The sequence below is a fragment of the Callithrix jacchus genome, chromosome 8 (genome assembly GCF_049354715.1).
Source record: "Callithrix jacchus isolate 240 chromosome 8, calJac240_pri, whole genome shotgun sequence".
Lineage (NCBI taxonomy): Eukaryota > Metazoa > Chordata > Mammalia > Primates > Cebidae > Callithrix > Callithrix jacchus.
In genome coordinates this window covers 23,882,745-23,897,706 of record NC_133509.1, presented here as the reverse complement: position 1 = coordinate 23,897,706, position 14,962 = coordinate 23,882,745, and the positions used below count along the sequence as shown (strand labels likewise).

The window sequence follows — 14,962 nt, the reverse complement described above, 5'->3', positions numbered from 1 at the left end:
GGTCCACACCAACACGGGTTCTGTTACGCTGCTCCTCAGGAACACAAACCTTAAGCCTGGCAGCCACTCTTCTGGAATATGCCTTAAAAAGAGCACCTGCGAATTCCAGAGTGCTTGCTAGTAGACAAGAGCAGAGATACTGGGTTGGAGACAGTGTCCCCAGTAAGGGGTTTGGTGCTCTAAAATCTGCTCTAAATTTAGAATCTACGTTTGCCCTTTTATCTGTTCTCCTCTAATAATGCGGCAGCTGTTGCTACCACTGCTGACTGCTGACCCTTCCTGCTTAAGCCAGGCAGCCTCATCTCTGTGCTGCTCAAGTGTCCACACATTAGCTTGTCTGCCTTTGTGAGGCCCCTGTGTATCACTGTGTGTCAAAAGCATGTGACTCCTGCAGATGATGCATGACCAGGCCCTTCCCCTGCTCATATTACCTGAAGAGCTCTTTCCATGGAGAGGGTCAGCCAGAGCCCGCTAACCAAGCCTCTCAACATGCGGTACAAACCCAGGACACCTGCAGGTGACTGCTCACCAGGGGGCGATCTCACACAGCAATCTGTAGCCTTCTGAGGTCTGGGAAAAGCAGAAGGCCTTTACTTTCTCTTTGGGGCCTGGTTTCCTCAAATTAGAGTGGGAATGCAGAGAAATAGAATCCATGTCAGCAGGTGATGAGGACCCAGAGTGCAGAAGGCACAGTGGCTGAAAGCCATCACTTCCTGTCTTACGGAAAAGGGTACCTGCCCTGCGGGGGACAAGACATAATAACTATGTCTGCAACCAAACCCTCCCCAGTATGTCAGTGCGGAAGAGTTGCCGAAAGAACAAGCATTTGTCTGGTTTTTAGTGTGTATTAAAATGAATTTATTTACACAGTAACATGATGCCACAGAGTACACAGCAAAGTACCACAGCAAACCAAAGGGTGGTGCCACTGGTGGCAGAGGGGACCTTTCAATGATAGGTTTATACAACTTTACAATATGTAAGTAGAGGGGTGAAACTCCGGAAAGAGCAAGAAAAACAAGGTTTTCAAATATAGAGTGTGGGCAGGGCCAGAGAGAATTAGAGAGAGACTGGAATGAGGGCTGTCATGATTCCAATCGCCGATAGGATGAAATCTTGCTTGTCTTAGCCTCATGCCAAAACGCCCTGCATATCCTCAACAGAAAATCCCAACCCATTGTGTTCACACATCACATTCTTTAGCTCTAACTGGCAAAGGAAGGGATAACCAAGCAGTATTTGGAGCAATTCCTGAAGCAGTGTGGTTTAACCTTTCAAAAATGAACCCTATGGCTGGTTCAACATTCAAGTTATCACGGGCGCAGACACACACATATTATCCACACACCAACGGGCAAAGTGGGTTTTCTGTACTATAACAATATTCGTAGCAAAATATATGACTCTGTACTTTTGCTAGGTTAAAAAATTTCCGACCTCTTTTGATTCCCTGAAACTTTCTTGATTAAAAAAAAAAAAAAAACCATGGGGGTAGATGGGACAGGTCAAAATGAAAAACTGGAATAAACACGGAGGCTTTCTGGAGTGGGAAACATGTAATGGGATGTTCGGAATGCAGGCCTTGCAGCCCACCTAGGTGGGGAAAGCTTCTAGCAGTGGGTGATGCAAAATCTATTCTAATTTTAAGCAGTTGCAGGGAGGGGGTGTTTAACAGCTGTATAGCACCTTGTACATTCTGGGTACTTATAGATATTAAATGATGGTGATGATGAATGGTAAACAACTCTGTAGGAAGGTTTATAAAAACAATCACAATTTGTTAAGAAATTTCCCAAGAGTTCTTTAAACAAACCTATTAAAACTACTGTATCTCTTAAAAAAAATCCTCCACTCTCAGTATCATATGGATATGATGTTCTCAAGCTGAGGTTTGGACAACAGCCACAGTCATGTCAGGGGAGAAGGAAGAATTCCTTCTCTTTAAATACTGAGGAACTTTGTATCTGCCAGGGTTTTCATCAGGATCATGATCATGATCATGATCATGATCATCTTCTTCTTATTCAATATATAAAACGGACTTTTTAAAACGGTGCTTTTCTGAGGATGGATTTATCAGCTAAATGCCTTGACACGGAATGTATGTGAACTCCCCTCCCACAGCATCTGTCACAACTCACCCTCATCATCTTAGAAGCATCAGGATAAAAAGGCTTGATTTCTTTGGTATCATCTTTCCTAGGATCTTGCACTGCAACTCTTCCGGCCCCCCTTATGGCACCATTTTTGGTCTGTGGAATCCCCACTTTCGGCACTGCTGTAAGCACGGACAGCTGGACTTCAGTGCACACTTCACAAGAGCAGCACTTGGATTTGTCTCGGCACAGCACTTTGGGCCTTCGAGAATATGAGCTCCAATGAGGTAAAACTAATAACCTGGTTTTGTGGGCAGCCATCCTGTTCACTCGTTAGACTGGAGCAGAATTTTCAATCCTTATCAACTGGTGAGGGGAATGAAACATATGCCAGGGTTGGCCCAGGAAGTCTGGTTGCTCTCACTCCCTCTCCAAGAATGTTTGTATTATATTTACACATCTAGAACCATTTGAAATATAGTGTAGTATCCTAAATCCATTCCTATTTCTGGGGCCAGCCTGTACCTTTTCAGATCACTGCTGGTAAAATCTAGGAGAAAATCCTAATTGCAGTGAAATCTAGTGAAAACCCTAATTGCAGCAAAACCAAATGTCAGGTTACTTCCCAGCACCAAAGTATTTATAACTCAAAACTGAGCTTACTAGGAACCCAAAGATCTTTCCTGGAAACTTTCTAATACTAGAAACTTTAAAACATAATTTTCAGTATTTTACTCCCAGAAATACCATTAATATTTCTAGAGTTTTAGCTTTCTTGACTTAGACTTTCCCATGTTTACAAACTTATTCTGAGTTTGGAAGCAAAACTGACCCCCACTTAATCCGACAATAGGAGGCTACTCCAAATGTTAAAACCCTAACCAACATGTTTTACTTCTAGCTCCTCAACAGCAGCAGGGTAGGCAGGAGGAGTGCTTGTGCCCTCACCCCAACCCATACATCATTCAGTTCATCTTCTGAGGGCAAATCTCAAAACTCATTGTCATATTCCTGGCTTCCAGTTCTAACTCAGCCCAGGGGTTGGTGATTCTTCTGTTGTCGTTCCACAGGTTCCAGTTACTTCTTTCCTCATCTTGCTGTTGTTCTTCATGAAGTGGCTTCTAGGCATCCCGGTAGTGTACGTATACCAAAAGGGCTTGCCTCAGCAGCGCAGGAGGCTCCTTGAAGTTCTAGTCTTCTTTGTGAAACATCCACTGAATTGCTTCCAAGTTACCACTCTAACAAGGCACTCTGCTGTACATTCGTCTTGCTCTTGGCTACCTTAGCCACCGCTGTGCTCCTCTAGCACCCAAGTGTCACAGAGATTGTTCAGGCTCGTGTGGCTTAAGGAAAAGTTCCAATAGGAGCTTAATTGTTTAAACTCTCAATATCAATGGAAAAATCTATAGTATAGACTTCAATAGAAAACAATTTCCAATCAATATTGAAGGCAATAACTTGCTGTTACTTGAGAAAATGTAAAGTGCTATAATAGTCACAATTCAAAACATATATATATAATGTGTGTGTGCATCTGTGTCTACAGAGGGTAGAATTTCTTTCCAGTTGATGAACGAATTCGAAGTCCCTATCACAATTAAAATGAAAAATATTTGTGATAATGTTAAATTAACTGAATTTAATCTTTTTGGAAAAATATTCTGAAGACGGACTTATGTAGTACTCTGCCTGGAAACATAGTTTCTTTCTCCATTCTGCTCTAACCTGTAACACACCCTTCCCTCTCTACATCACATTATTTGGCCATCACCCAGAGAAAAATTAATCTAGCCACCTGTCTCTGGGAAGCCTGAAGCTCTTCTCTGGCTAGTTTGCATTCATCTTTTGCCCTCCACAAATCTGAATATAAAAACAGTACTAAAAACATCTGACGTGAAGAGGTGCTTGGTTTACCAGTGCTGTAAGATAATGGTAGTGGAGGTGCCCATGCTTATTATACCATCGAGTTAAAGACTGGATCCAAATCATAACAGAAAAAGACAAAGGAAAAAAAGATATGTAGAGACATAACAAATAGAGGGACCAGGGAACATTCTGCATTAAATATGTAACCTCATTAAATAGTCAACATTCAAATTTACATGGGCAAGGCACCACGAGCGTGACATTGAGGTCTATCTCAATACACAAGCCACTGCAAGGTGGGAGGTGGGTGAGGTTAAGGGGATGTGCTGTGACATGGTCAGTGGTCTGTGTGTTGCCACTTCAGTGCATACTCAGGCAAGGAGTTATGTGCACATGGGCTATGCTAAGATGAACCAAACACCAATCTTTAAGGCAAGGCACAGCCATGCCACAGGTCAGCAAGAGTGGACTGCTGGCCTACAGCAGCATGCCCACTCCATGGCCATTCCTAGGAGCAGAGCCCTGCACTCTGGCTAGAGGAGGCAAGACTCTTTGTGGGCTAACCAGCTTTCTCTCCTGGGAGTCCTATATTGCTGGCCATGGGATAAGGACATCCTCCATATAGAGCCTCACATATTCCAATCACTTAAAAAAATAATAAGAGCACAGTAAAATACATTATTCTCCTTTCCTGATCCTCTTTGATATACACAAATCACATGAAAGGCTGTTAAAAATGTTAAAAGTTTAGAAATTTCCAAGGCCACTAATGTGCTATGTACGTAATACTTACTACACAATCAGTCTTGGCTTTAAGGAAACTCTGTGCTGGTAGATGAGGGGCCTCAGGGCTCGCTCACTGACTAGGCACAGAGAACATGTCTGTCAACCCTGCCACAGGTTGCTTCTCTAGAGGCCTGGCCTTTACTTCCAGCACGCATGTGCACGCACACATGGGCACACAAGCGTACACACACATTGCTCGAGTGACTCTTGGGATTTCAAGGTCAAAGTAAACACACACTCACAGTTTTGGATAAAACAAGCACAGGTGCACACATTACACACACACACACACACACACACACACATACACATACACACACACACACCAGTGGAAGGAACGCTCATCTCTTAGCGCAAATATGTGCCAAGGGAAGAAGGGGGAAGGTTTCTGTAGACTCGCTTCAGGTGAAGTTGCAACATAAACACTGTAATATACAGCTAAAAAATACATACAAAAATTGCACATATATCCATAGGAGAGGAGTACAGGCTGCACACATGGTGAACAGCTCTCAGTCACCCACCTCAGCAATCAGAATTCCCGTGAGCTGTCCTCCAGAGCTGTTTTAGAGAGTCAGAGGAGCCATGAGCCACTTACACTGGGAGGCAGTCTCTCTAGAAGAGGTCAACATTCTGAGGAGGAGGTCAGCAGTCTCATCAGTGGCCTTCCCTTACCCTGCCTTCCAGCCATCCCAACAGCCCACCCCACTGTGCCCTCTAAGGAGATCTTCGAGCTCCACTGACAGCTATTTCATTCAGGGGAATTGTTTACAGCATTTGGTAAACTAGTTAACACTGGCTACTGATAGTTGGGAGCTGGCCAATTACTGCTCAGGGGAAACTGCAACTGCTGACAGTTCTGACAGTAATCAAAGGTTACTTTACACTCTGTTCACTGATGGCCCCTAGAGAATTGCACATGCAAGAAAATCATCTCCTTATGTCCTGCCAGCTATTTATATGCTCTGGACCGTATTCCACCCTGCTGAGGCAATGGTGACACTACCTTGGGTCAGCTCTGTAATAGGCCACAAGTGGCTGATAAATCCAGACTTCATTGGCAAGTGGGGACAGAGTGGAGAATCGGGCAGTGGCAGCAGAGGGGAGACTATTAGGGCTGTCCTCCATGACTGCACATACTTACAAATAATGGTAATGAAAATGGGTCTATGACCCAAGGATGGGATCTCTCCTTTTCTTTCTACTCTTTCCTGGAACAAAGGATATAGTTCCTGGTAACCAAAAGTGGGCTGATGCTAAGAATGACAATTCTGCCTAGTAAGTTGGTTGCTGACACCTTAAAGGAAGAGTCTGTTGTGAGAGTCTACTGGATCATAGTAGAAACCTGTTAAATTTGTCTACAGCTAGTGAGAATAAACATTCGATGCTAAAAAGATAGGTGATATCCAGAATTATGGAGGAAATGGACCCTCAGTGAGGTCACTGGCTCACTGAGTTCATACCAAAGAAGCTGTCCCTTCAAGAACATGGATTTTCCTTTTTACCTGCATTTATGGTACTATTAGGATGGAAAGTGTTTCAAGGGAAGGCAACTGCAAGTTTGTGCAGCTGAATTTCTGTAAAGTTAAGACAGAATCAGCTTCTCACTTGATTTGGGGCAGTGGATAACCTTTCTGAATGGACCCGCTTGTTTATGGACAGGGAAAGAGGTTTGTCTTTCTTCTTCCCTTGAATTTGGAGTGAGCACTAGGAAGGGGAAGTGTGTGGGTGACAGGAAGAAGGTGAAGATGTGGTGAAAGCAGCATCCAGGTACACACTAATGGTGCTGCAGAATTTTCACAATAAAATTGAGGGAGTCTGTAGTGGCAAACGCCAAATACTGAGCACAAAGCCAGTCCTCAAGGCTGACCCCACCTTCCCTGTCCAGGGACTTCTCAGCAAACTTGATCATGAGCAGTGTTCGCTTGATGTCTAGCCAGTTTTGGAGCAGCGTGTTTCTCTGCACTAGGCCAGGGCAGGTGGTGAAAGACTGGAAGAGATCTTCACGGGGGCCCCAGAGTAGACACTGGAGGATGCCTTTGGCATCTGAAATGAGGATCCGCTCAGAAGGGTTGGGATTCAGGAGGCAGCTGGCCAGCTGCTGCAAACCCCGGGAGTAGGGGGAGCGGAGTGGGATGCGAGGCAGGTCTGCTCTTGTGTATTCCCTCTCCTTCAGCTCTGGGTTCTCATCGAAGGGGTTGGGTAGGTGTAGCATCTCATAGATGAGGATGCCTGTCTGGAACTCATCACACTTTTTATACTGGGTAGCCGTTATGATCTCTGGGGCAAGGCGAGACTGGTCCCGGAGGATCTCGGGGTCCATCAGATGGCTCTTCTGCTTGGCCTGAGAGAAGTTGCTCACTATAAGCCTAGTGGGATAAGATGAGGTGGGGCTGGCCTCTGCAGGCCCAAAGCCTTGGGCAGTGCCCCCAGGCTGGTAGTGGACAAGTAGCAGGTTCTCTAGGCGTAGATCGCAGTGAGTGACGTGGTAGGGTTTGAGGTGCTCAAGACCAGAGCAGAGCTGTAAGAGCAGCAGACACACTTGCCTCTCATACAAATCAGGGCTTTTCCCATGCTGGGCCAGAGAATCTCGTACAAAATCAGCCACAGTGAGACATGGAACCTCCCTGGTGATGACTACAACATGGCTCCTCTGCTTTTTGCTCACGACTCCAGGGCTCTCTTTCTGGGATGCTGCTGCTTCAGAACAGGGCTTTGGGTTTTTCCCATCCATTTCTCCTTTGGCTTCTTCTTCAGTCTCTTCCATGTCACCCTCTTCCATTTCAGGGTCATCAGGATCCTCCCAGGGAAGCAGACGGTTAGGGACTTCAGCAAGGAAATGACCACAGTCCTGCTGAATGTTAAAATGGACAGCCAGACTCTGTCGGACAGCCAGGCTGTGGTAATACTGCTGAGATTCTTTAGCCTTGCTCTTACAGATCTGAAAGATAATAAAACAATGTAAAACTCACACTCTCATAACCAGGTTTGTGATGTATCAGGGAGGATTAACCAGAAGGTGACTGGTTAGGGACAAGCGATCATATAATAAAGTCATTAGCCAGGGTTGCCCTATGTTAAGTGACAGCAATAATGGTGGTAACCATTTTTCATGGTTGTCTACATGACAGGCCGTGGTGAGCACTTTATGTGTACCATTTCTAGTCCTCACATTAACTTTCAAAGTAGACTGAGGATCTAAGAATTCAAAAAAGAAAAAAAGCCCAGGGTTATCACTTTGCAAACCCAAGTCTGTTTAATGCCAAAGCTTGCTCTTTCCACTATAACTTTGCAACTCATCAGAACAACAATAAAATAATTTTCCACTTACTTCTGTAGAGGTTTGTATCCCAGACTTATACAGCAGGGCAATGGACTCCTAATGTAGGCCAGAATACCTTATTTCATCATCCATCATCCTTTGTGTCAACATCTCACAGGTTAGGAGAGTGCTAGAACATTGGCCAGGTAAACTGTGGGTTTTCCTAACTTTTCAATGAATGTCATTGTGATGGTCACAACACTGGCACTCATGGTTCACCGGTAGGGTTGAGAGAGTCACTGATCTGACCTAGTCAGAACAACACCAACATTTGATGGCGGTTTTCTGAGTTTTATGCTTTCTCTTAACAGGCCTCATTTAACACCCACTATTGAGGCAATAAGACCTTTCATAAAGAACTTTATTAAGTGGTTATGGGTCCAGGAAGAATTTTTTTATTAAAAAAAAGTTAGGCAAGAGCTCTACATACTGTGACAACAATTGTATTCCTACTCTTAAAGGGTTATCAAAGCAAAAAGTAAGTAAAACCACCCCAAATGGGTTATCCTCATGCTATAGAAAGGCTCACAGCGGAAGACTCAGTCTCTAATACTAGTTCATGGATCTTAATCGTCTGGTCTGGAGTCTGCTCCACGGCCCTATTAGTGGAGGGTCATTCTCTGCTCTCCCTCCTCAGCAGGGGTACACTGTCATATATCACAAATATCAAAGGCTCCCAGCAACACGCACTCTCTGTAGTGCTTACACTGCCTGTTTATTACAATAATACAGAAAAGCAAATTTTAAAAAAGCAATTTCTAGTCATTTTTATTTAAAAAGAAAAATGTATACATTCTTATGAGATAATTCAGATGGGTCCCCAGTTCTGAGAAGCAGCACATTCTGATTTCCATTCAAATAGATATTAAAAAAAAAAAAAAAAAAAGACCAAAGGCAAGGGAGTCTAAAGGAAGAAAAGCATCCCTCTCTTTTATTCTCTAGTTTACCATATTTACCACTGTTAAAGAGGCCTGATATCAGTGACCAGTGACATGATAATCTCTCTCCCTCCCTCTCTCCCTCCCTCCCTGAGCACAAGTTCCTCTAAGTCTTCTACTATCTACTTAATTCAGTTTGAGGATATACTAAGTATTTCTTTTTTAAGCAAACTTCTGTCTTGAACAGACGTTCCTAGGCTGAGTTCAAGTCCAAACATATATCTTTCAGAAAATATTATCTCTGGAAAGCTCTTGAGTCTTAGTGTATATAGTACAATATATAATCCTATATGCTCATCAATCACAACATTTGTTATTTCTGTAACTGCACTGTTGACAATATTTCACATTTAAGCGTCACTAGGTACTTAAAAATTATTTACCAGTCGTTGTTCAGTTGTACAGGAGTTAGATCCAGCACATGGCACCATTAACCCCATTGCCAGTTACATTTGCTTAATATTACACTGTCTTCTGGAATGAAAGCTCAAGGGTCTCAACTCTTCAGTCTTTGAAAGTTCTATCAAATACCACTAAATTTAGCTGAATCAGATTGGATGGTTAAACTCTAGCTGTTATATTGTAAAAAGGACACTCTCCAAGGGCTTGGGAAGCCTGGGAATTAGCTTTGCCACTAGCTATATAACCTTGGGCATTTCTCTGGGTCTCAGTCTCCCTATTAAAGGAGCCAATATAAAGAACACTGAAATCTACTTCACAGGGCAGTTGTGAGGATTAATTGGGATCAAGTATATAGAGTACATCTGTAAACTACAAAGCTGTACAAATATAACACTGATAATGACTAAAGCAGTTAACAACTTGCAAATGTCAAACTAATACAATCTTAGAGAATCCTAATTTTTTGGAACAATGAACAAAACAGAAAAACACATTTTTATTTTGAGTCCTGACAGCCACCTGCCATAGCAGTGAGGCTCTCTGACAGAGGACGGGCAGAAAAGAAACTGCTAACCTTCAACACCTCCAAGCCAGGGTCATCCCCGACAAACAAGTTAACACCAGCAGTATGTTAGAATCCAAGATAGGGCAACCTGAAGCTACGAGAGAGAATTGTTTTGCCAAGTCTAGTTTTAATTATGTCAGGTCAGGCTGAAAAAAATTTGTCACCTTGTAGTTTAACATTAGAAGCAGAGAAGGTATTCTAATTGTGACTAGTATTTGAATTGTGATATTCTAATTATATCTAGACATTCGCACAGACACACACATTTTTATATGGTCCTCCAGAGCTTTGTGAGTAGATAAGAATGTGGACACTACAATAAGAATTTATGTTTAGCCTCACAGATCTGCTTGAGATAAAGGATCAAAATGATTTACGAAGAAGAAATGATAAATTGTTCCGCCATTTTAGATGCTATAAAGGAAAATGGTCTCCCTAGATAGCCAACCTGAGTGGGCAGCACTTCCTTATCTCTTCATTTTATAATACATAGACAGGTGGAAGAATAATGAGTCACTCTAATTTAAGGACAAAGGCAAAAGGGAGAAGACTAGAGGGTAAAGAGGAGAAAAAAAGAGTGATTTTAGTTGGTTCATAACCCTGAAAACAGTTACCACCCAAACACAGACCTATGGAGATTTCCATCATAGGATTTTGCTTGGTGGGTATCTAATAAATATTTATTATGGAGCCTGCAATGATGTTAATTTAGGTAGGAGTATTATATTATTCTAGGTACCACATCATAGCCATTTTTCAAATATTAATAACTCCTTTAGTTAAAAAAAAAAAAACTCAATATGACCTGACTTCAGATAATAAATTTCTAGTTTAAAAGTTATTTCAGAAAACAAGTCAATTTTTTTCAGAACAAATGGATAGGATTTTTCCTGCCAAATCTCTTCCTTCTCCCTTTACCCAGTATTTTCTCTACCAGGGATCAAAGTAACTTTTTCTTGGCTCTCATTAATCTTTCCTGAAAAGAATTCACATTTCTTCTTTATAAAGAGAAGCTGGCATGAACAGGAGGAATCTCAAGAAAGATTCTACTTGTTCATGCCAGCTACTCTTTAATCTATAAATGATTACTTCAGGACTCCTTCTAGGACCCCCAAAATTTGAAAATAGGAATAAAAATAAACTAGAGTTGGAATGGCCCCACATCTTCATTTAACATTCCCTTTTCTACTAGGAGAAAAATCACCTCATATTTGTCTTGTCTACGTTTGGGAAAATCTACTTAAAATGCTGTGAATTTGGCAGAGTCTGCGCTGTTTACATGTTCTGAAAGGGAAGAAAGATGCTACGAGAGTCTGAGCCACAGTGACACTAGAGGGAGCTACAATATCAGCATCCAGGAGTAATTTATCTAACTGTGCAGCAGGAGAACAAAACCAGGCTGCTGCAAGGTTGAACCTCTTGAAAAATACACCACAGGGCCTCCTTCTGGGTAAGTTTTTACTTCTGTGATGGTGACAATGCCAAATGCATGCCACGGGAACTCCTCATGTGAAGAGCACAGGAAGGAAGAGAAGCCCATCCTGGGCACAGTGACCCTCGCCCACTTGTGAACTCACAGGAAATCCCTGGTTGAGCTCTTCTCCAAAGGAGTCACAGGGATATCAAAAGGGACAGCCAGCTAGCTGGTATATACCTATGCACCAACATGAATAGTGTACTGTTGCAAAAACAGAGGCTTGAAGGGAAACTGGGTGCTTGTCTGGGTTAATAAAGATCAGTGAGGACAGAGGAGGAAAAGGAAAAATATTAACATATTATATTCATTATCAATTGAGCTTTCAAACCAGTATCTCATGGGTCCTCAGCACTTCCCATCTGTAAGACACAGCATCCTAAAGCATTCCGACCAGATTCCCAAATACAGGGGTGGGGACCCTTTAACCACTGATAAATCATCTGTTGGAGAACTGGGGGAGAGAGGAAACAACATATTGTCTTCCAAAATCAAAGCCAAATTACCCTCTCTTGAGACCTTCTCAGACTTGGGTCAAAGAACCCAACATTTACAATCTTAGCAGGGAAACAGAGCTTGAAATGGTTCCTCATGCACAACCTGAAAAATTTAATTCCAAATATTCATTTCAGTTCAGGGGCTCGTTTTCCATGTTGCTTATGACAACCGCTCTGCATACCTCTGAGGCAAATTTGTCATTAAAAACGTTTATGTTTGTGATAACTGCAACCTAGATAGCTAACTTCTAAAAAGTAGACTGTCAGGGGCTTTGACTGTAAAGTCCCATTAAAAGCAGTTGGGGAGAAGGTAGTGCTCTCTCGTACCACTGAGACTTTCAGAACTCCCACAAAGCCTGGGGCCTGTGAAGAGGACATACCTCTTGCTGCTCTCTCAACAACAGATATTCTGTTTAAGGCAACTAAGTTAGAGGGATGTGGGAAAGGTGGACCTTTGCAAAACTGGTTGATATGACTATGGGATTAATCTATCGTTGACTGGCATGGTGTTACTCATTCTTTTTCACTTGACCCTTTTTCCCAAAGGTTCCTTGAAGTGCTGGTGTTTGGAGGGTCTACTCTCTATCCTAGTTTTTCATTGACACACTCTGTTCGGCAGGCTTGCTCATGGCTTCAACCAGCTCATATACAATACTGACTTCCGTATCTACATTTGTAATGCACACTTGTCTGTGGGCTTTAGACTCATTTATACAATGACATACTTGATTTCTTCCCATATATATCCCAACCCATAGATTCCTTAAACTCAACATAACCAAACCTGAAGTCTTCTTCCCACCAAACTCACTGCTCTCCCAGTACTCCCTTTCTTGATGAATGGCTTTGTTATCTGGATGAGAAACCAAATTCACTTTGGATTTCTCCTGTATCTTTACTCCGTATGGCTAATTAATTACCAACTCTTACTGATTTTTCTCCTAAATAACTTTCAAATTATTCTCTTTTCTCCATCTCTATTGCTACATTCATCACTTGCCTGGACAACCACAAAAGCTTTCCAACTGGTCTCCCTGCCTCTAATGTGATCCCCTCAAATACACCTTCCACATGGCTACAGAGCCATTAAAAAACAACAGCAGCTGGTATTTCCTGCTTATTTAAACTTCCTAGCAGCTCCGCTTTATCCTCACAGCATGAAGTCCCGGCCTTGCCTCCCTTTCCAGTCCTACTTCCCCCTCTGTTCCATTTGCTCTTATTATATTGAACTATCTGCAGCCAGCCACCCACTCTACCCACCAGGCATTCTCTCAGTTTGGGGCTCCTTGTCACCCCTCATCTGCCTGAGGGATTCCTACATTTTTTTTTTTCTGAAACGAAGTGTTGCTCTTTTGCCAGGCTGGAGTGCAGTGGCTCCATCTCAGCTCACTGCAACCTCAGCTTCTCGCGTTCTGGCGATTCCTCTGCCTTAGCCTCCCAAGTAGCTGAAACTACAGGCGCATGGCACCAAGCCCCGCTAATTTTGTTTGGTATTTTGATAGAGATGGGGTTTCACCATGGCCAGAATGGTCTCGGTCTCCTGACCCTGTCATCCACTCACCTTGGCCTCCCAAATGCTGGAATTACAGGAATGAGCCAACACGCCAGGCCTCCTACTTCTTTTACAGGCCTTCTCAGGTATTTGTGTCAGAGAGCAAGTGCTGAATACCCCAAACCCCCTTTCTGTGTTACTTCTGTATCTTGTACATATCTCTATTGTTGGAGTTACCACATTTTTTATCTTAAAAAAATTTTTGTTTTTCATAATTTTTTTCAACTTTCATTTTAGATTCGGGGGTACATGTGCAGGTTTGTTACCTGGGTATATCTCTTGATGCTGAGGTTTGGGGTACAACAGATCCCATCACCCAGGTACTGAACATAGTACCCAACAGTTTTTCAACCCTTGTCCCCTTTCCTCCCTCCTCTGACATGTTTTGTCTATCTTACAAGCAGACACTTGTATCTTTAGGACCCAGCACAGAGCAAGGCACATGGCACAACTGCTCCAGTGTTGCCATAGGGCTTATTGACTTGGAACAGGTAGAGTAAATGAACAGCTTTTATGAAACAGATAAAATTTGGCAAAGTGATAGGATGGGGGCAATGGCAGACAAATCTGAATAATATATATTCATGAATGACCTGACTACACAGATGAGTGAAATCTGATCAGTGGGGCTGTCTGCTGAGTCCAGGCTGCCCTGGGGCCTCACTGATTTTGTACTGTACAAAACTACACAAAACAACATGGCTCTTTGTCATTCTATTCAATTTTCTCTCCTTTGCCCCAAATAAAGCAATAATTACAAAATACAAGACTCTTCAAAAATATCCTACATTAACTGATTTTTCCATTATGGGCCCAGTATGCCTTCAACCTACTTCCAGTTTATCAGCAGGGAATCTCATTTCCATCTCACTATATGCATTTTATAGTGCCTCAGTGAACCTTAAGTGAGATGGATGTTACAGGAATGAATCGTAGAGGGACAAAAATGAGATACATTAAAGATCACACACATTACACCATCTGTGCTATTTTGTCACATCACACAAAAGTACAACTGCAAATGGGAGAGAGCATAGAATGAAACCCTGTAACTTCTAAATTGATATCCAGTATTTGGTATAACCTCACTCTAAGAATATAGGCTGATCACTAATTGACCTCAATTCCTTGATCTGCCTAGGAAGAGTATTGCTGTACTTGCTGCTACAGAGCTAAGACCCACACACACTCAATGCTGTTACAACTATATTCAAAATAGGTTAAGTGTTTAATATATAAAATGCGGTGTGGGCCCAAAGTACTCAGGACTCGATGTTGTAGGAATCTGCTATGAGAATTGTCGGGTAGGCCAGGTAATTTACAGCTTGAAATGCTGCAAAAATGTTCACATGCCCGAGAAACTGATTATGGATCCTAGAAGAGAAATTCAAGAAGGCAACTGTGTAAGATTTTATCATTTTATTTGTGACTTGTACTCACCAAATCTTTTCACTCTCCCACTCA

The 14,962-nt window shown here is 42.5% G+C and overlaps 1 protein-coding gene and 1 long non-coding RNA gene across 39 annotated transcripts in view; one reads left to right on the top strand and one right to left on the bottom strand.

Moving 5' to 3' along the window:
* Window positions 1-834: 834 nt before the first annotated feature.
* Window positions 835-14,962, bottom strand: part of PEAK1 (pseudopodium enriched atypical kinase 1) — a 308,653-nt gene continuing 294,525 nt past the window's right edge. For all 38 annotated transcript variants that reach the window (XM_078333897.1, XM_078333903.1, XM_078333895.1 and 35 more), the window contains one exon: window positions 835-7,689. In XM_078333897.1, the coding sequence (XP_078190023.1) occupies window positions 6,526-7,689 (1,164 nt within the window). In that variant the 3' untranslated portion in view covers window positions 835-6,525. The remainder of the gene's footprint in view (window positions 7,690-14,962) is intronic.
* The window catches only part of LOC144577320 (uncharacterized), a 30,740-nt gene continuing 26,917 nt past the window's right edge, over window positions 11,140-14,962 (top strand). The window contains exon 1 of the long non-coding RNA XR_013520849.1: window positions 11,140-11,425. This is a non-coding gene — a long non-coding RNA (uncharacterized LOC144577320). The remainder of the gene's footprint in view (window positions 11,426-14,962) is intronic.